This window comes from Oryx dammah, unplaced genomic scaffold (assembly GCF_014754425.2).
Source record: "Oryx dammah isolate SB20612 unplaced genomic scaffold, SCBI_Odam_1.1 HiC_scaffold_1, whole genome shotgun sequence".
In the NCBI taxonomy this organism is placed as follows: Eukaryota; Metazoa; Chordata; class Mammalia; order Artiodactyla; family Bovidae; genus Oryx; species Oryx dammah.
The window spans coordinates 5,570,535-5,592,779 of record NW_024070185.1 but is presented as its reverse complement, the minus strand read 5'-3'; the positions used below and the strand labels follow the sequence as shown (position 1 = coordinate 5,592,779).

The following is a 22,245-nucleotide window of genomic DNA, read 5'->3' as shown; positions in this document are numbered from 1 at the left end:
TCTCTCTGTCTCCTGCATTAGTCACCAGGTTCTTTACCACGAACGCCACCTGGGAAGCCCCCAACAAGTGTGTACATGTAAGTGTTTATTTATAAATATTTATTTATATGTTATAATTTTATGTATTTATATTTAATTTATAAATATTTATAATTTTATAAATATTTGCACATTTATCTAATAAATACATATATCATTTACATATGTATGGATGTATATATGGGCTTCCCTAGTGGCTCAATAGTAAAGAATCCATCCGCAGTGCAGGAGACACAAGAGACACAGGTTCAATCCCTGGGTGGGGAAGATCCCCTGGAGAAGGAAATGGCTACCAACTCTTGTATTTTTGCTTGGAGAGTTCCATGGACAGAGGAGCCTGACAGGCTACAGTCCATAAAGTCACAAAGAGTTGGCTACAACTGAAACTAAAGCAATTGAGCATGCACTCACACAAGTATGCATATGAAAAGAAAAGTGAAAGTGGAAGTCATATCTGACTCTTTGTGACCCCATGGACTACACAAGCCATGGAATTCTCCAGGCCAGAATACTGGAGTGGGTAGCCTTTCCCTTCTCCAGGGGGATCTTCCTAACCCAGGCATTGAACCCAGGTCTCTCTCATTGCAGGCGGATTCTTTACCAGGTGAACCAGAGGGGAGACCAAGAATACTGGAGTGAGTAGCCAATCCCTTCTCCAGGGGATCTTCCAGACCCAAGAATCGAACTGGGGTCTCCTGCATTGCAGGTGGATTCTTTACCAACTGAGCTATCAGGGAAGCCCTATATATTTAGACACACACACACACACACACACACACACACACACATATACACATACATACATATGTTTGCAACTTGGTAGAGAAAATTTTGGGTTACAAAAAAAAGATACATTTGTTAAACTTTCCATCTTGGCTTCGGAGCTGCAGCAGAACAGTGTTTGTTTTTATCTCTATGAGCCTATGAAGCTGGTTCATCAAAGCCACAACTAATTCCTGGATTCTTAAAGAAGTTTCTTGAGTCACAAAAGTTCTTTTTAAGTTGTTTAAAATTTTAGCCCACTAATACAAAAACAAGGCAAAAAATAGCTGTATTTAGTGATGAGCTCATGGTTAATGGGCAAATCAGGCTGTACACTTAATACTTCACTCATTTTTAAGGAGCTTATAATTAGCAAGACACCCACACATGAGTATTCAAAATTGAGAAGAAAAAAATTTCCTTTCTCTATTTTGGCAAGCAGTTTTAATGAGAATTATAAATAAAATTCTCATGCTGAGTTGCAATTTTCCCCCAGAAAGTCTTGGTAATTTTCCCTTCAATAAAAGGTTTTTTTGTTTTGTTTTTAAAGCTCTTACTTTACCTTTCTTTTTTTTTTTTTTTTAGTTCAATACAGCCCTAAGTTGGTTTTTTTCTAAAGCCCTTCTGAATTGCACATATGTTATTTAAATAAATCTAAATACATTGTTATCGTCAGAAACCTGTTTCTGTTCTTCAAATCTATTTCTAAGTAAGATAACTTGGCCGCCATAGGGTGTCATGGACGCCAACACCGAGGTGGTGGAGGGATCCCGGTCCCAAACAGGAAACACCTCTCCTGGGGGGTGATCATCCTGCCCAGCCTGGGACCACTCTGGGCCACGTGACTTGCTGTGACCAATAAGAGGCGGGAGGAAATGATAAGTAGTTGTGAACAGAAGTGCTTTTCCAGCCTCCTTTGCTAAGCCTTGCGAGGACGCGTGGTCCCTGCAGCCCTTTGCTGGAGGCACAGGTGGAGAGGGGTGTTCTCAGTTTAAAGGCCCGAAACCCTTGCGTTTTGAGGACACTAACTTCCAGAAACTCGAGGCTTCTGAGCAGCCACCTCTTTTGTGGGGTTTTATATTAATTAGTTAAGTGTTTTGTCTTTCAGAGAAAAAAATTATAACTCAAAGTTTTAATTATTGAATATACTGGGGAAAGAAAACAAACCTAGTTTTCAGTCAAGTCATGTTTACCAAACTTTGTGTAATTTTACTGAGGCTTGGGCTGACAGATGTCAAGGTTGTTTTGAAATTGGGAGAAGTAATTAAAGGGTCCAAGGGTAGCCCCAACCAACAACTCTGCACTCTGAGTGAAGAAGATCCTATATGTAATTGCTTTTTATAAATGTTACAAGAGGCTGTTAGAGATTTGGAACAATAGAAGCACTGATCACACAAAAATTAAACTGGACAAAAAACTTAACCACAAAATTTTGTTCTTTCCTTGGGCCAAGCAAGAACACAAGATTTTAGAATGGGAAACACCTTATGATGTATCTTCACTTTTTTAAAGACTATGCTGAGCTTTTTAACTTGTAATAATAATGTTGTGGTTCTTAAAATCTGTACAAGCATGACGTGGAATTTCTGTTATTTTTGTAGATTTAAGTTTTGCTAAATTTAAACACTGTTGGCACCAACAATATCACTTAAAAACATATTATCAAATATTTATCTTGAGACAGGAATAGCATTCATAATGAAAATATTCCTACCATAGTAAATTGCAACCAAGATGTCTCAGCTAAAGGCATCTGATGACTGAAAAATTTAAAGTTATACATTCTCTCTGCTCTTTACTCTAAAATTATAAATTCTCTGCTGTGATTAGTTGAAGAAAGTGATTAGGTGTATAATGAGGAGGGGAAAAGGAAGTAAGTAGGTCACATTTCTATTTCTCTCCATGCTAATATAATGTGTTCATGGTCAAGACTCTGGTTATGTCCTTTCAAAAACAGCAGAGGTGTATAAACTTGGTTGAGAACTTGGAGAGTTCTATATTAAGTTTTGGAGGAAGCTTTTTTAAAGCCATTTTGAATTTTTTTTTTTCATGCTGATCATGTTCTGACTTCTTTTCTAACATCCTGGAGAAGACTCTTGAGAGTCCCTTGGACTGTAGCATTATCTATCTTTTGATATTTATGTCACTAAGAAGATACATTCAGCTTACAATAATGGATCTATTTGAAGAAAAAAAAATTAACTTAAAAAACTCCACCCCACTTAATTGGAAAATTATTGCTCAATCTCTCCCTTGTCAAGTGGAACCAAGACTAACTGATGTCACCATAAATACATTAGTGCTCACTCCATAAGAAGAATAAAAAATAAAACACTGTTCCCTTCTATTCAAATATCCTCAATCAAATATAGGACAAAGGAAGCTTTAGTAGATACTTTCTATCATAAACAAAATAGCCCATGGTTTCTGGCCAAATTCAATGTTTGCATCATCATTCAAATGCAAAATAAAGCTAATAAAATGTATATAGATCTCAATATATAGATTTAGATAGGGCTTTGGGTGACATTACAACATACATGCGACTGCATTTTTTCAGTCATTTAATGAATTACCTTTACAATTAAATTTTTATAAAATCCAAGGCCCAAAGAATTGGTATAGTGTAAGACTGTGATTAAATGTGCAGGCTATAGATTGGGAGGCAGCTGTTGATTACTACCTGTCACCTCTGGCAAGTTACTTAACATGTCTTAGTTTCGAGTGCAAAATGAAAATGAACAATATCTCTCACAAGGATTACTGTCAGAACTAAAGAAACTAATTCACATACAATGCTTGGCACAGTGCCAACTTGTTGATTATAGGTGCTATCAATAGATACCATTAATTTCTACACTATTTTGAAATTACATGTTTGCGACTGTTTATAATTTAAACTTACTTTATAGATTAAATGTCAATCCCTTAGCCATTACCTTTGTTACTGAAATCATCAATTAACACGATTTCTGCTAAGTATTTCCTTGGAGTCCTTTTAATTACACTGTGGACTGTTCTCATGAGGGTGGACCACCCTTCATTATGGAAGACGATGATGATGCTGGCTGTGAGCAGGTTTTCATCGTAATGCCAGTACTTGCATCTGCAAAAGGAACATTTCATCATATTTATTCAGAGATAATCTGCAATGCTTGGTTCCAAACTGACAATGACCATGTTTTCTGGTTGGATTAAATATTATTGACTTTAAGGTAAGTAAAGGAAATTTGTTGTTCAGTCACTCAGTCCTGTCCGACTCTTTGAGACCCCCATGGACTGCAGCACGCCAGGCTTCCCTGTCCTCCACTGTCTCCTGGAGTTTGCTCAAACTCATGTCCATTGAATTGGTGATGCCATCCTACCATCTCACCCTCTGTCAATCCCTTCTTCGGCCTTCAATCTTTTCCAGCATCAGGGTCTTTTCCAATGAGTTGGCTCTTCGTATCAGGTGGCCAAACTGAATGAAATATAACCTTTTATATTTTGACAGAAACCCATAGCAGAAGAGAGAAGCTGCTGTGAGATGAAGTCACTCATGTTCAAGTTAATTCTTCACCAACCAGCACTTACTGTGACAAAGAGAACTTATTTGTGAATTTATGCTTCTTAGCTGGGGATGGTATTAAGGTTTGTTTTTCAGGTCTTCAAGCTCAGTTTATTTTCTGTTTTAAAACTCGAGCTTCTGGTGCAAGGGATTTATTTCACTTGCTGTGAATAAACCACTGTACAACTGTGTTTGAAAGCCGTCCTGTTCTAATAGGGCTAAAGCATTCAGAAAAAAATTAAATGGGCTGAACTTCAGGATACAGGAAGCATTCCAAAATTAACTGCTGGATGAATAAACAAAGTCCTAATAGTGTTTAGAGTTGTTAGATTGGCTAAAGGGGCTTTAACTGTTTTATACAAAATTGCTTGAAACAACTGTAGCAGGAAGAACGTTGCCAGAAGCCTTTCTCTAATTTGAAGGAAACCCAAAACAGGACCTGATAAAGACTCGGGGAACCAAAGGAGGTTCAGTGAATTTCACAGAACCATTACACACACACACACACACACACACACACACACACACACAGTCAACCCTCCACATCTGTGTGTTCTGCATCTGAAGAGTCAACCAACTGTGAATCAAAAATACTAGGAAAAAAATTCCAGAGAGTTCCAAAAAGCAAAACTTGAATTTGCCAGGGCAACTATTTAATAGTGCTTGCCTTGTTTTTGTGTTTTGTTTAGTCCCTAAGTTGTGTCCAACTCTTTGTGACCCCATGGACTCTAACACGCCAGGTTCCTCTGTCCATGGGATTCTTCAGGCAAGAATGCTGGAGTAGGTTGCCATTTCTTTCTCCAGGGGATCTTCCGAACTCAGAGATTGAATCCATGTCTCATACTTGGCAGGAGAATTCTTTACCATTTAGTCACCTGGGAAGCCCTACATTGTGTTAGGTATTATAAATAATCAATTAAACGTATACAGGAGAGTGTGTATAGGTTATATGTAAATACCGCTGCTAAGTCACTTCAGTCGTGTCCGACTGTGCGACTCCATAGACGGCAGCCCACCAGGCTCCCCCGTCCCTGGGATTCTCCAGGCAAGAACACTGGAGTGGGTTGCCATTTCCTTCTCCAATGCGTGAAAGGGAAAAGTGAAAATGAAGTCGCTCAGTCGTGTCCGACCCTCAGTGACCCCATGGACTGAGGCCTTCCAGGCTCCTCTGTCCATGGGATTTTCCAGGCAAGAGTACTGGAGTGGGGTGCCACTGCCTTCTCTGATGTAAATACTAAGCTCTTTTATATCAAGGATTGAGTATCCACAAACTTTGGTATTCAAAGGGGTCCTGGAACCTCTCTGCTGGTGGATACCAAGGTACAATCATGCCCATACTATGCATATACAAGCGTATGTGTATAGATGTATATGTGTGTATGTACACACACATACACTTTTTCTCATTGGATATGGGAGAACAAGATAATAAGAATACAACAGGCGAATGAGGACAATTTGAGACCCGCTTTTTTCTGCAGGAGTTAGTTTTCAAAACTAGCATCTGGTACTTATTATCTTCCCCTTGATGAGTGGAAAGAAAGAGGTTTTTTTTTTAATTCCAAAGCTTTCCATGAAGTAATAAACAAGCTTATTCCCAAGGTTAAACTGAAAACCATAAAAGCAGTCTCGAACATTATCAGCTTGATAACCTACACCATCATTATCTAAAACAGGACCTGGCCCAGTAGAGATGCAAACAACTTTATCTGCAGGTGTTTATGTCCCTTTCAAAACTCTCAGTTGTGTGTGCTCTTTGTTGCTGTTCAGTCATTCAGTCGTGTCCAGCTCTTTGTGACCCCATGGACTGCAGCACACCAGGCTTCCCTGTCCTTCACCATCTCCTGTTCTTAAGAGGTTTTTACAGAAATGCAGGCTGAGTCTGGAATCCGTTTTTTTTCTTACTTCTTACATCTGCATTTCCTTGTTGAAGGAGTAGTAAGTACATGGTATCTTCTGAGCTAGACACTAGCTCAGCATGGAGGAACATACATGCTCTCTGCTCTCCTGAAGCCCACGGTCCTACAGGATGGTGAGACTTGAAAGAGAAGCCTGAGAATGTCACTGGGGAACCATGGTGCATTTGACAGGTAGATCTCATTCAGTCTCAAGACAGGTGGCCAGGAAGGCGTCCTGGAGCCATGGGGTGAAGGTGAGACCAGAAGGATGATTTAAAAAGCACCGAGACCAAAGAAGTGGGGAGGAAAAGATAAAAGCACAGCAATGAATTGTGTGCACATGAGTCAGATAAAAAATGAGTAGATGGATGATCTATGTCTTTGGGAGGTAGAATTAAAATCTGAAGAATAGTGAAGAAGAAAACTTACAAGGAAAGGCATTTTCAGTCTAATAGCAAATACTAGCATATACTTATTATGTGTCAGACACTATCCCATGTGCTTTACTTTACTGACTTACTTAACCTCACAACATCACTATGAGGTTAGTACTATTAACCTCCCCATTTTACAGATGAAATCACTGAAGCTCAGAGATGAATGGCTGCTTAATATCACTCAGAAAGTAATGAAGCCAGGACATAAATCCAGGCTGTCTTGGGTTTAACAGGAAATCTTGTTAAATGTAAAATAAAAGAAAAAAAAATACTAGCTATACCTATCCATGAATGGTTAAGATGTGATTTAAGGTCTGAGAACTAATAATGACATCGAATATAATGTCAATACAAGGCACTCACTGAGCTTATTATGTGATAGGAGCTCTCTCCTCTCCCCCTCTTCCCTGCCCTGAGCAGCCTGGAGATACCCCAGGAATGGGGTAGGAGGGCAAGATACCCTTTGGCGAGTTAAAGCAGACTTTCCAAAGTTGGGAAGGGCAACATGCTCTTTCAGAATAACAAGTTTAAAAGTACAGTAATGGCTGTACCAGTTTACATTCCCATGATCAGTGTTGGAGGGTTCCCTTCTCTCCATACCCTCTCCAGCATTTGTTGTTTGTGGATTTTTTGATGATAGATAGCCCTTTCCTTTCCGACCGATGTGGTGATATCTCACTGTAGTTTCAATTTGCATTTCTCTATTGGTACAGCCACTATGGAGAATAGTATAGAGGTTCCTTAGAAAACTAAAAATAGAGCTATCATATGACCCTGCAATCCCATTCCTGGGCCTGAAAGGTCAAAGTAAAAGTCGTACAGTGGTATCAGACTCTTTGCGACCCCATGGACTGTAGCCCACCAGGCTCCTCTGTCCATGGAATTCTCCAGGCTAGAATACTGGAGTGGGTAGCTGTTTCCTGCTCCAGGGAAACTTCCCAACTCAGGGATCAAACCCCAGGCCTCCCGCATTGCAGGCAGATTCTTTATCATCTGAGCTACCAGGGAAGCATATAAACCCAGAGAAAAACATGGCCTGAAAATATACATGCACCCCAATGTTCACTGCAGCACTGTTTGCAATGGCCAAGACATGCACACAACCTAAACATCCATCAACAGAGGAATGGATAAAGATGTGATGTGATGCGTGTGTGTGTGTGAATATTAGTCAGCCATTAAAAAGAATGAAATAAGGCCGTTTGCAGCAACATGGATGGAAAGTGTCACACGGAATGAAGCCAGCCAGACAGAGAAGGAGAATTATCACATGACATCTCTTATTTGTGGAATCAAAAGAAATGACACAAATGAACTTACAGAATAGAAAGAGACTGACAGAGAATGAACTCAGGGTTGCTGGGGGGGAGGGACAGGTAAGGACTTTGGGAAGGTCATGCTATATTTAAAACAGATAACCAACAAAAACCTATTGCATAGCACATGGAACTCTGCTCAATGTTACATGGCAGCCTGGATGGGAGGGGGGTTTGTGGGAGAATGGATACATGTATACGTATGGCTGAGTCCCTTCACTGTTCACCTGAAACTATCACAACATTGTTAATTGGTGTTAAAAATAAATAAATAAATAAAAAGCAATATGAAAGGTATAAAGATGTTCCAAGTGTGGGAAATAGAAAAGTGTGCATAAATATATTTTTACCCCCACCACCACCAAAAAAACAAACGAAAAAAAAAAAAAATACAGTGCGTAAGACTGCAGATCTTGAAAGATGTGATGAGTGTTTTGGGACAGAAACTAACCCGGGCAGGTATGTTTAATTTTAGATGGAAAGGGACAATGATCTCCCCTCAAAAAAAGAAAAAAAAAACTATAAAAACAAACACTCTGATAAGAGATTCAGGCAATAATTTTCTTCCACTAGGCTTAAAGAAGCAGAACCAGATGGGAAAGATATTGATTCTGATTTACGGCAGATACTAGAACTGGTGAAAATATTTACATCATGGGAAGAAATTTGGAATTTGCTGATTTCTATGGCAAAAGAAGACAGCTTGGGGAAACAAGCCAGATGAGGACTTTGAATGGGAGACAGAGAGGAGTTGAAAACATAGAGGGGATAAAGGAGGAGAGGAAGAGGATAGAGTGAAGATGAGAGGGAGACCGTCTGGAGGGGACATGCATTCCTACAGGACAGGGGGACAAGAGGTGGCAGAAAGTGAGCTGCCCAATTTCCACATCTTCTCTCAACCATGTAAGGTGTGGAAATAACTCCGAAGATGTAAACTAGATTGTGTGAGAGCTCCATCGCTCTCTGTGACCCCGTATACTGCAGCCCACCAGGCTCCTCTGTCCATGGGATTCTCCTGGCAGGAACTCTGGGGTGGAGGGCCATTTCCTTTTCCATGGATCTTCCTGCCTCTCCTGCGTCGGCAGTGGCTTCTTTAGCACTGGCGCCACCTGGTGGCTCACACAATAAAGGGTCTGCCTGCAGTGTGGGAGACAACCTGGGGTCAAGCCCTGGGTGGGGTAAATCCGCTTGAGAAGGAAATGGCAAGCCACTCCGGTATGCTCTCCTGGAGAATTTCACGGACAGAGGAGCCTGGCCAGCTACTATCCATAGGGTCACAGAGTCGGACACAACTGAAGCGATTTAGCACACCCAATGTTCATAGCAGCATTATTTACAATTGCCAAGATATGGAAATGACCTAACTGTCCATAAACAGATGTATAGATAAAGAAAATGTGGGATATATATATATATATATACACACACATGTATATGTATTTACCCAATGGAATACTACTTAGCCATAAAAAGAATGAAATTTTGCCATACGCAGCAATGTGGATGGACTTTATGCCAAGTGAAGTAAGTCAGACAGAGAAAGACAAGTACTCAGGACATCACTTATATGTGGAATCTAAAAAAAATACAGCAAATTAGTGAATATAACATAAAAGAAGCAGACTTGTGGATATAGAGAACAAACTAGTGGTTCCCAGTGGCTGGCGGGGGAGGGTCAATGGTGGGAGAGGGGGAGGAACAAACTATTGGGTGTAAGATAAACAGGCTCAAGGATGGATCGTACAACACGGGGATACAGCCAATATTTGGTAAGAACTATAAATGGAAAGTAGCCTCTAAAATTATATAAAACTCTTTTAAAAATGGAGAAAAAAATTACAAAAGCAATACAGAATTTGTTGCACAAAATCCAAACAAGATAGACATGTATAAAGTAAAGGTAAAAGTTCCCGCCTGCCCATCTCCCCAGCTGTGTCCAATCTTACCTCCTAGAGGAAATCACTGTTACTAGTTGTGTTTATTTAGATTTCTTTATACTCACGCAGACACGTCAACATATGTCTGCGTATATGTACGGATATATTCAGATGCGTATGTACAGATTCTTCTTCGATGTGAGTATCTAAGTCTTGGAAGCCATTGCATAACATTCCATAATATGGCTGCTCTATCACCCATGTGACCTTCTCCTTACGGACGGACATTTCAGTTGGCTCTACAGTGACAGTGGTCATTCTTACATGTAAGTCTCTATGCCCTTGCCTGGGAATCTTTCCTACAAAAGGCTCCAGACCGTAAGCTCAGTGAGGACAGGAACCTCATCTGTTTTGCTCACTTCCTTCTAACACAGAGCAGCTGCTCCATAAATATTTATCGGGTTGCTTTGTGGATATATTTGAAATGCCTCTGGATGTGTTTTCTCCTCTGAGTAATGTCCACTCTCCACCCTACAGCACTCCTATTTTGAGGCACTTTCAAGAATAAGTCAGTCCATATGGCAGGTGGGGGTGGGAAAGAAAGGGGAGGCAGACACTCCTCCAGTGGGAGGCTGAAAATCTGGAGGAAAGCAGGTGGCAGGACAGAATAAAAGCAGATGGATACTGGACAGAAGAAAAGCAGATGACAACTCACTGACATATACACTGTTGTTACTGTGCATAAAATAGATAACTAATGAGAACCTACTATACAGCACATCAACTCTGCTCAAGGCTCTGTGGTGACCTAGATGGGAAGGAAATCCAAGTAAGAGGGGATATATGTATAGGACTCATTGGAAAAGACCATGATGCTGGGAAAGACTGAGGGCAAGAGGAGGAGGGGGTGAAGAGGATGAGATGGTTGGATGGCGTCACCGACTCAAAGGACATGAATCTGAGCAAACTCTGAAGGACAGGGAAGGACAGGGAAGCCTGGCGTGCTGCAGTCCATGGGGTCGCAGAGTCAGACACGACTTAGCAACTGAACAACAACAACATATACGTAGAGCGGATCTGTTCTACTGAACAGTAGAAACTAACACACCATTGTGAAGCAATTACACTCCAATTTAAAAAAAAAAAAGCATATGGCAGGAGAGGCTTGAGCCTAGCTTCTGTTTCTGAACTTTAGGGGAGAGGCCAGGTGGGGAGGCTGCAGTGTAGGATGGAAACGATGCTGGGGATATTCAGGCAGCAGGGAGCTAGGTAGTCTCTTCCCACCTCCTGTTTGCAGTCTTCTAGCCTCTAGATGGAGCCAGAGAGCATAGATGCTGCCACCTGCGGTCAGCACAATTAAGATCAGAGCTTCCAGGAACCACCACGTAAGGGGTAAGATGTGCAGGTAAGTGATGGGGTGTTGGACTTAAGCCAGGGCCTGGTCCCGGGGCTCAGAGGGTCCTTTGTACCCATGAGAGCCCAAGTGTAGATGAGTGAGCGCCCACAGTGGGGAAGCTTGAGGAGGGACACTGGGGCAGGAAGGTGATGAAGTTTAGTACATCTGGGAGCCAGAAGTGGACGCCAGAGATGGAGGGTACAGGGGCCAACACCTCTCGGACACAGTAACCTCCAGTTGCTGGATGCTACAGAAGAAAGGGCGACCCCTTGGGGCACAGGAGCAGCCGGAGGGGGTCTACACTGCAGGCTGTCAGGTCCTGTCCCAGGAGACCTTGCAGCCCCCACAGACTGAGTGACCTTAATCACAAGCCTTCAGTTGCCCCCATCAGCCTCAAGGCAGGCTCAAGACAAAGTTTAGCTCTTTGGGCAGCTTTGCTGACTTCCCGTTGGGAGAGGAAGCTGCTGGGCAGGGCGCACAGAGTCAGAGCCAGTGACGATGCAAAGCGTGGACCAGAAGACAGAGCTGGAAGAAGCAGCCTGTGCTCAAGTCATACTGTCTGTTCTGCAGCATCTCTCTTGCTTTACTGCCATGGAATCATGGTAAGTTTTAAGAAGGAGGACTGACGGAAACACGAGGCCACGCTGAAAAGGGAGCGTTCTGTGACAGACTCGTGAGTGATTTCTCCTTTCTGGCACTCTATTTTCCAAGAGACCTTAATGGCCCTGTGACGTCCAGGGCACCATGCTCCAGGGTGAGTTATCACAGACCTGCTCTGGCCACACATGCTCATGTTCAGATCACTGGTTTGCAGGGATTCCAGCTGCAGCGTTTTCTGTTTTTTAATTTATTTCATTGAAGTAGAGTTTATTTACAATGTTGCGTTAATGTCTACTGTACAGTAAAGTGATTCAGATTTATATGTATGTGTGCTAAGTCTCTCCTTCACGTCTGACTCTTTGCAACCCTATGGGCAGTAGCCCGCCAGACTCTTCTGTCCGTGGGATTCTACAGGCAAGAATACTACAGTGGGTTGCTGTGCCCTCCTCTAGGGGACCTTCTCAACCCAGGAACTGAACCCACATCTTGTGTGTTTCCTGCATTGCTGGTGGATTCTTTACTGCTGAGCCACCAGGGAATATGAAATATATCTTTTTCATATCCTTTTCCATTATGGTTTATCATAGGATATTCAGTATAGTTCCCTGTGCTATACAGTAGGACTTTGTTTACCCTGTAGTGTTTTTCTTAAAGTAATTTTACAGAATATTTCCATGACAGCTCTGTGGGCCAGGTACTTGTATCAGAAGATAGAAATGGAGAATTTTCTTTCTTCCTTTTTAATTGCCACTTCTGCATGACATGTGGGATCTTAGTTCCCTGACCAGGGATTGATCCCGTGCCCCTGAATTGGAAGCACAGAGTCTTAACTACTGGATTCCAGGGAAGTCCCCAGAATGAAGAATTTTCATAGTGACTTTTCTATAACTTAAAAAGCCAGAAATAGATTTCATAACAGAAAAAGACATGCCTATTAGCAATTTTCTTCTGTTTTACATTGTCCCAGCTAGGTTTTTTTTTAACATCTGCAGTTTCATATAAAGCCTTTATTATTTAGGCTTCATCAATAAATAATATCTAATTCAGCTGACTATGAAAAACCGGTTACAGCTGGAAGGTTGCTTGGACAGCCTGAGTTCTGAGCATCCTGCTGGTTTTGAAAGCTGCCTGCTTCCACTTTCACAATAGGGACTGCTGTACAGACCAAGTTCAGACGTGGGCCCCCTCTCCCATGGATGTCTGGGGATACAAGGAACATAGCTCTTCATTGGCTCCTCTATTCTTATCCTGATGTAAACTAATAAATATATTACATATATATAATTATTTGCTAATATATTCTTTCTTTTCACTTGGCACACAAAATTGAAGCACGATAAACTACTTTGTATTTAATCATTTTCTCAAAACTCTACCTCTATTGTCTTGAAGAGTTTTGTATCCCTCTCCTCAATTATCAGAAACTCTAGGATGGTCTCGTTACTTTTCCTCAATGTTTTCATCAATCTTCTTATCAAGACTGTTCAATCAGTCTTCCCTTGAAGATTAAAATTAAAACAGTACTACACTGCTATATTTAAAATGGATAATCAACAAGGACCTACTGTACAGGGAACTCTGCTCAATGTCATGTGGCAGCCTGGACAGGAGGGGAGTTTGGGGGAAAATGGATACAAGTATTAGTATGCGTATGACTGAATATGTGGTCTTCTCCAGCACCACAGTTTGAAAGCATCAATTCTTCAGCGCTAAGCCTTCTTTATGGTCCAACTCTCACATCCGTACATGACTACTGGAAAAATCACAGCTTTAACTATATGAACCTTTGCTGACAAACTGATGTCTCTGCTTTTAAATATGCTCTCTAGGTTTGTAATAGCTTTCCTTCCGAGAAGTAAGTGTCTTTTGATTTCACGGCTGGGAGGCAAGAAACCAGAGTGGTCAGAAGGCAGGGTTGATGCTCCCAGTCAGTCCAATCTAAATTAAAAAGCACAGGCTGGCCACATGTGCAAGCTTTTAAGACAAGTTCCCCAGTTCCAACCGGGCAGTTGCATCTCAACTTCATTTTCTGGGGCTGAGAGTTGAAGGGCTCAGGTTTATCTCGTGTCCAAGTGACAATGTATTGGAGGAAAGGGGGAAATTCTTAGCAGAGCAGAATGAGTTGGACCAGAAATTCTGTAGTTCATCGTGGCTGATTCCTAAGGCAGGAAGCTACAAAACACCACAGCTCTACGTATCTCCCATAACAAACAGCAAGACCATTACCTACAAAGAACCACGGCTCTATGTATCTCACGTAACAAACGGCAAGGCATCCTGTGAGCTCTGGCTCTCTGAAAAGCCTATATCTGTCCTATTTCCATTTCCACTACCCTCCTCCGGCAGGCAGTTTCCCGGCTTCCCTGCAGGCAGTGTGGGACAGCTGTCTAGTCCTCATCCACGAGAGTTTAGCAGCCAGTGACCCTCAGACAGTTGGAGCGCGGCTGAAATTCCCATCTCAAAAGAGCCAGAGGCCTCCTAAAGTTACACCGCCGTGGGGCTCTGCAGCGACCTGAGATGGTGCACACAAACCCTGGGGTGGAGACCATGGAGGACGCTCGGAGAACGCCTCCATCTCTGCTGTGCTGTCCTGCCAGTGCTCTGGCTTATTCAGCATCCTGACAAGCCAAGCAAGGGTGAAGGGCGTGCTCTACGCTCAGAAGTGCTCTTGGGAAGGATCTCACAGGTGGCAGGTGCCAGAGTGACTCCACAGGGTGACTCTGTCCCTATGTGGAGGACACCAAGTGGGGGGCACCAGGGATCTCAGGTTTTGGGAGCACTGGCTGGTGGGCCTGCAGGGAGGAGTCCATGAAGATTCTTTCTCAAGGGAACTGGGAAAAATTTGAGGGAGTTAAATCCTAGCACCGTGGATCATGTTTGAGACAAATAAGTGGTACTTTTCCTCTTTAGTTCAGTTCAGTTCAGTTCAGTCGCCCAGTCGTGTCTGACTCTTTTCGACTCCATGAATCACAGCACACCAGGCCTCCCTGTCCATCACCAACTCCCGGAGTTCACTCAGACTCATGTCCATCGAGTCCGTGATGCCATCCAGCCATCTCATCCTCTGTCGTTCCCTTCTCCTCCTGCCCCCAATCCCTCCCAGCATCAGAGTCTTTTCCAATGAGTCAACTCTTCTCATGAGGTGGCCAAAGTACTGGAGTTTCAGCTTTAGCATCATTCCTTCCAAAGAAATCCCAGGGCTGATCTCCTTTAGAATGGACTGGTTGGATCTCCTTGCAGCCCCAGGGACTCTCAAGAGTCTTCTCTAACACCACAGTTCAAACACATCAATTCTTAGGCACTCAGCTTTCTTCACAATCCAACTCTCACATCCATACGTGACCACTGGAAAAACCATAGCCTTAATTAGACAGACCTTTGTTGGCAAAGTAATGTCTCTGCTTTTGAATATGCTATCTAGGTTGGTCATAACTTTCCTTCCAAGGAGTAAGCGTCTTTTAATTTCATGGCTGCAGTCACCATCCAGTGATTTTGGAGCCCAAAAAAACAAAGTCTGACACTGTTTCCACTGTTCCCCCATCTATTTCCCATGAAGTGATTGGACCGGATGCCATGATCTTCGTTTTCTGAATGTTGAGCTTTAAGCCAACTTTTTCACTCTCCTCTTTCACTTTCATCAAGAGGCTTTTGAGTTCCTCTTCACTTTCTGCCATAAGTGCCATTTTTCCTCTTAGTGACCATGATTTCACTTCATCCCAGGCTGGGAAAATGCATTTCTATCAGGCTGTATGGTACATACACAGTCACACCTGAACAGTCCTGTCAGGGCTGCACTAGGGTTACACGACTTGCTCAAAGTTACAGCTGGTGACAAGCCAAGATTTAGATGAGAATCCTTTGACTTGAAGATTATTTTCCCTAAACCATAGATTTACTAAGAAATACTCCCAACACAAGCTTCCCTGCCAGCTCAGACGGTAAAGAATCTGCCTCCAACGTGGAAGACCTGGGTTCGATCTCCTGGTTGGGAAGATCCCCTGGGGGAGGGCATGGCAACCCACTCCAGTATTCTTGCTTGGGAAATCCCAAGGACAGAAGAGCCAGGTGGGCTACAGTCCATAGGGTCGCAAAGAGTTGGACACGACTGAGCAACTAACACACATACACATTCCCCAATATATGCTTAAAAACAAACAGGAAAATGAATTTCTATTTTCGCTCAACATCCAGGGGATACAGGGTGGTGAACAGACGGTGGCACTTAGTTGTATGGATCACTTTCTGCCTGATTCCAGGTCCAAGGGCACCAAGTGTGTCTGGGCACACTTAGAAAGCTGACTCTATCACTGGGTAGCTATCTTCAAATGATATATATATTTTTTTTCTTGAAAAGGAAAACATGCTCGGACAGATGTGTCTACTTAATGATCTGAAATATCAAACCACAATTTAGGGGGAAAAAAAATCTGGCAGGGAATCTTAGTACTGGACATATGTTCTTGTGCATTTCTCTAAAACTCCTTGGGAAATAAGAAAGAACATTTCACAGTGGAAGCCATATGCTTCCAGCTATATTGGACTCTCAGCTCACAAAGGAGCTTGCATTCCATGTTCTGACTTTATAGAAGCACCAGCTTAAACACCAATAGATCTGAGCTGAGACAAGCACCGCTACAGGAGTAAGGATCTGGGTGCTATGGCCTGGATATAATGATGCTAAGGGCATGGACCAATGCTGGTTTGCATCTGTAACTTATTAATTTACGCTGTGCCTTATTCCACAAAGGACTTCAAGAAGCTTATGAAGACACACAGGATACAACGATATAAAAGTTCAAAATAGAGGAGAGGGAAAAGATGAAGAAAGAAATCCTGAAGGGAAGAAAGAGGAAGGAAAAACAAGGCTTTAAAAGCACATACCAGGGGACTTCCCTGGTGGCCCAGTGGCTAAGACTCTGAGCTCCCAATGCCAGGGACCTGGTTTTGATCCCTGGTCAGGGAACTAGATACCACATGCTGCAACTAAGAGCTCACAAGCCACAAACTAAAGATGCCACATGCTGCAATCAAGACCCGGTGCAGCCAAAAATAAAAAGTGCGCACCAGAAGGCCAAGGGGTCCTGCATGCACAGTCCTGGAGTGCCATTCACAGAGAAGACCCTCGGACCACATCCACCCCCCTGCCCCCTGACCTGGACCGCACAGAGGCCTTGCACCCCACCTCTGTTCCATACTGAGAACGGATGGGTCGCAATTTGGCTTGAATTTGCCAGCAGTGAAACCTGGTCAGGGCTGTGTTTAACAAACCAGTTGTTCGAAAAAAAGTACAATATACTTGGCGTGCAGACCAGATGGGATTTTTTTCCCCCCTGGGGGGCCTCCTTATGGTGAAGGCAGTGATGAGTCTCCTGGGCTGTTTTCATGGAGGCTGTCAGTGGAGACCAATGGCGTTGTACCAAAACACAAGTCAGTGTAACAGTTGTGTGGAGACCAAGTTGGGAATTTAACTTCAACACTGATTTGAAGATCACACTTTGCAAACATTCCTTAAAATGTTTACTGAGTCATCCCCTGTTCCATGTTTCATCACTCAGTGAGTGATTATATGCCTTCTCCATGTGCTCCAGTTTCAACAAGGACGTCACCTTGACCATGTGGAGGACTTGTATTTTGAAAGGCAGATTTTGACCCTGGTAACGGCTGAAGAAAAGGTATAAGCTTACAGGGAAGCATGGTAAACTTACTCTGGACTGAGCAAATAGTTTCCCACCAGAGAATTGTTAGGTGTTGAAGGAGTTATCAATATAGGCTGTAGAACATTTACTTATAGAAGGTCTTAAACACTAGCTTATAGTGATGTTCCTATAGCAAAATGAGGAAATCTACATACATTTTATACAGGGTTAAGAATTCGCCTGCCAATGTAGGGCACATGAGTTTAGTCCCTAGTCTGGGAAGATTCCATATGCCTCAGTGAATAGCTAAACCTGTGTGCCACAGCTGCTGATGCCTGCCTGCCCTAGAGCCCATGTTTTGCAACAAGAGAAACCACGGTAATGAGAAGCCTGCCAACCACAACTAGAGAGTAGCCCCCTCTCATTACAACTAGAGTGGAAGCCCAAGCAGCAACGAAGATCCAGCACAGCCAAAAATAAATAGTTTTTTAAAAATCTATTTATTTGGCTGTGCAGATTTTTATTGTGGCACAAGGGATCTTTAGTTTCGGCATTCGAAATCTTAGTTGCAGCATATGGGATCCAGTTCCCTGACCAGGAATTGAACCTGGGCCCCTTGCATTGGGAGCCAGGAGTCTTAGCCACTGGACCACCAGGGAAGTCCCCAGTATGTTTAGCAGTTTACCGTCATAAAGGTATTAAAAAGGCAGGTTGCTTGTTTAGCATGTAGTATAATTGACACATCAGTTCAGTTCAGTTCAGTCGCTCAGTCGTGTCTGACTCTTTGCGACCCCATGGACTGCAGCATGCCAGGCTTCCCTGTCCATCACCAACTCCCAGAGCCTGCTCAAATTCACGTCCATTGAGTCAGTGATGCCATCCAACCATTTCATCCTCTGTCGTCCCTTTTTCCTCCTGCCCTCAATCTTTCCCAGCATCAAGATCTTTTCCAAGGAGTCAGTTCTTTGCATCAGGTAGCCAAAGTATTGGAGTTTCAGCTTCAGCATCAGTCCTTCCAATGAATATTCAGAACTGATTTCCTTTAGGATGGACTGGTTGGATCTTCTTGCAGTCCAAGGGACTCTCAAGAGTCTTCTCTAACACCATAGTTCAAAAGCATCAATTCTTTGGCGTTCAGCTTTCTTTACACTCCAACTCTCACACCCATACATGACTACTGGAAAAACCATAGCCTTGACTAGATAGACCTTTGTTGGCAAAGTAATGTTTCTGCTTTTGAATATGCTGTCTAGGTTGGTCATAGCTTTTTTTCCAAGGAGCAAGTGTCTTTTAATTTCATGGCTGCAGTCACCATCTGCAGTGATTTTGGAGCCCCCCAAAATAGTCTCTCACTGTTTCTACTGTTTCCCCATCTATTTCCCATGAAGTGATGGAACTGGATGCCATGATCTTAGTTTTCTGAATGTTGAGTTTTAAGCCAGCTTTTTCACTCTTCTCTTTCACTATCATCAAGAGGTTCTTTAGTTCTTCTTCACTTTCTGCCATAAGGGTGGTGTCATCTGCATATCTGAGGTTATTGATATTTCTCCAAGCAATCTTGATTCCAGCTTGTGCTTCATCTAGCCCGGCATTTCGCATGATGTACTCTGCATATAAGTTAAATAAGTAGGGTGACAATATACAGCCTTGACATGGTCCCTACTTGGGACCAGTCTGTTGTTCCATGTCCAGTTCTAACTGTTTCTTCTTGACCTGCATACAGATTTCTCAGGAGGCAGGTCAGGTGATCTGGTACTCCCATCTCTTTTAGAATTTTTCACAGTTTGTTGTGCTCCACAGTCAAAGGCTTTGGCATAGTCAATAAAGCAGAAATAGATGTTTTTCTGGAATTCTCTTGCTTTTTCTATGTTGGCAATTTGATCTTTGGTTCCTCTCACTTTTCTAAATCCAGTTTGAACATCTGGAACTTCACGGTTCATATACTGTTGAAGCCTGGCTTGGAGAATTTTGAGCATTACTTTGCTTGCATGTGAGATGAGCGCAATTGTGTGGTAGTTTGAGCATTCTTTGGCATTGCCTTTCTTTGGAATTGGAATGAAAACTTAGCTTTTCCAGTCTTGCAACCACTGCTGAGTTTTCTAGATTTGCTAACACGTTGAATGAGTTTTCCATATTTGCTAGCAGCACTTTCACAGCATCATCTTCAGGATTTGAAATAGCTCAAATGGAATTCCATCACCTCCACTAGCTTTGTTCATAGTAATGGTTCCTAAGGTCCACTTGACTTCGCATTCCAGGATGTCTGGCTCTAGGTTGGTGAGTGATCATACCATCATGATTATCTGGGTCATGAAGATCTTTTTTGTATAGTTCTTCTGTGTATTCTTGCCACCTCTTCTTAATATATTCTGCTTCTGATAAGTCCATACCATTTCTGTCCTTTATTGAGCCCATATTTGCATGAAATGTTCCCTTGGTATCTCTAATTTTCTTGAAGAGATCTCTGGTCTTTTCCATTCTATTGTTTTCCTCTATTTCTTTGCACTGATCACTGAGGAAGGCTTTCTTATCTCTCCTTGCCATTCTTTGGAACTCTGGATCCAAATGGGTGTATCTTTCCTTTTCTCCTTTGCCTTTAGGTTCTTTTCTTTTCTTAGTTATTTGTAAGGCCTTGTCAGACAACCATTTTGCCTTTTTGTATTTCTTTTTCTTGGGGATGGTTTTGATCACTGCCTCCTGTACAATGTCAGAAACCTCCATCCGTAGTTCTTCAGTCACTCTGTCTATTAGATCTAATCCCTTGAATCTCTCACTTCCACTGTGTAGTCATAAGGGATTTGATTTAGGTCATACCTGAATGGCCTAGTGGTCTTCCCTACTTTCTTCAATTTAAGAATGAATTTGGCAATAAGGAGTTTGTGATCTGAGCCACAGTCAGCCCCTGGTCTTGTTTTTGCTGACTGTATAGAGCTTCTCCATCTTTGGCTGCAAAGAATATAATCAGTCTGATTTTGGTGTTGACCATCTGGTGATGTCCATGTGTAGAGTCTTCCCTTGTGTTGTTGGAAGACAGTGTTTGCTATAACCAGTGCATTCTCTTGGCAAAACTCTGTTAGCCTTTGCCCTGCTTCGTTTCGTACTCCAAGGCCAAATTTGCCTGTTACTCCAGGTAGCTCTTGACCCACCAGAGAACCACCAGAACTTACACAGGACTGGGGGAAACAGACTCTTGGAGGGAACAAACAAAACCTTGTGTGTGCCAGAAGTGAGACGAAGTTAGTTATCAGAAGGGTTATGACTCAGAAATGAGATGTTATCATAAGGTAAGTTACATAAAGAAAGCTGAGAACCAGAATTGATGCTCTTGAACTGTGAGAAGACTCTTGAGAGTCCCTTGGTCTGCAAGGAGATCAAACCAGTCAATCCTAAAGGAAATCAACCCTAAATATTCATTGGAGGGACTGATGCTGAAGGTGAAGCTCCAATACTTTGGCCACCTAATGCAAAGAGTCGACTCATTGGAAAAGACCCTGATGCTGAGAAAGACTGAGGGCAGGAGGAGAAGGAGGCAACAGAGGATGACATGGTTGGATGGCATCACCGACTCAGTGGACATGAATCTGAACAAACTTCAGGAGATAGCGAAGGACAGGGGAGCATGGAGTGCCGCAGTCCACTGGGGTCACAGAGAGTCGGACACAACTTACTGACTGAACAAAAACAAAATGTTACTGACAGGGTAAGTTCATTCTTACCCTGAAGAAGGTAGATGCCAGGAAATCTCAAGCCACAATTTTGGGAAACACTGTAATTCATTCAACTCTGCCAAAGGAACCCAAGGACCGAACACCTCTGAGGTGAGTCATCAGCTTGCTGCCTTTTCTCCTTGGAGTCCTAGGTTTCTAGCAGGTCTCCAGGTAGACCACACGCAAGGAGACAATTACCAGAAAAAGAAAGAAAAAAGGGAAAGGGCAACAGGAATCTCATCTGTGTGTGGTGGCAGCTGATGGAGTAGCAGGGACCAAGGGTGTGATGAGCGGTGGGTAGAGTCAAGGAAATACTCCTAGGCACGAGGAAGGGTTACTGATCCTTCCATCCAGCTGGTCCACTGGGATTCATCCCGCTGAAATAATCTGTGCGGCACTGAGTTGGCAGCTACAAGGAGCATCTGTGTAAAAGCTCCTGCCTGGCTGCGAGGTGATCTTTATTTTCTTGTTTTAAATTTTCTGTTAAAGATACTTCCTCTTTCAAAATATTGAGAAGTAACATTGCTACTTGAGACAACCACAGCCAAACAGAACACCACGTGGCAGCTTCGTAAGCATCAACCCCTTGGGCAAGAGGTCTGCCTGGGCCTCTGTTTCTTTTTCTTTAAAAAAAAAAAACTTTCTGGCCATATCGTGTGGCATATGGGATCTTAGTTCTCCGACCAGGGATGGAACTTGTGCCTCTTGCAGTGGAAGCCTGGAGTCTTAACCCCTGGTCCACCAGGGAAGTACCCTCTGGTAGCTCTTTTCTAACTAAAACCTTCCCACGAGGGCTTCCCAGTCCTAGACTGCCCCATTCCCCACAGCATGTACTCTGTGAGCGGCTTGACCTGAATGCACATTGTATAAAATCATGACTATTTACACCCATGTGCACTTTGATTCAACAGCAGGATACTGGACAGATTCTCACGTCAACTGTGGGTGCCACTGTGTTTCACTTCTGCCATGCTTTCCCTCCGGATACTGACTGGTTATGCCATCAAATTGCATCTGATTACAGAGCCAG

At 42.8% G+C, this 22,245-nt stretch overlaps 1 protein-coding gene across 2 annotated transcripts in view; it reads right to left on the bottom strand.

Moving 5' to 3' along the window:
• GALNT7 (polypeptide N-acetylgalactosaminyltransferase 7) overlaps nucleotides 1-22,245 on the bottom strand; it is a 132,983-nt gene that overhangs the window by 22,484 nt on the left and 88,254 nt on the right. For both annotated transcript variants that reach the window (XM_040230055.1, XM_040229983.1), the window contains exon 3: nucleotides 3,741-3,907. In XM_040230055.1, coding sequence (XP_040085989.1) covers nucleotides 3,741-3,907 — 167 coding nt within the window. The remainder of the gene's footprint in view (nucleotides 1-3,740; nucleotides 3,908-22,245) is intronic.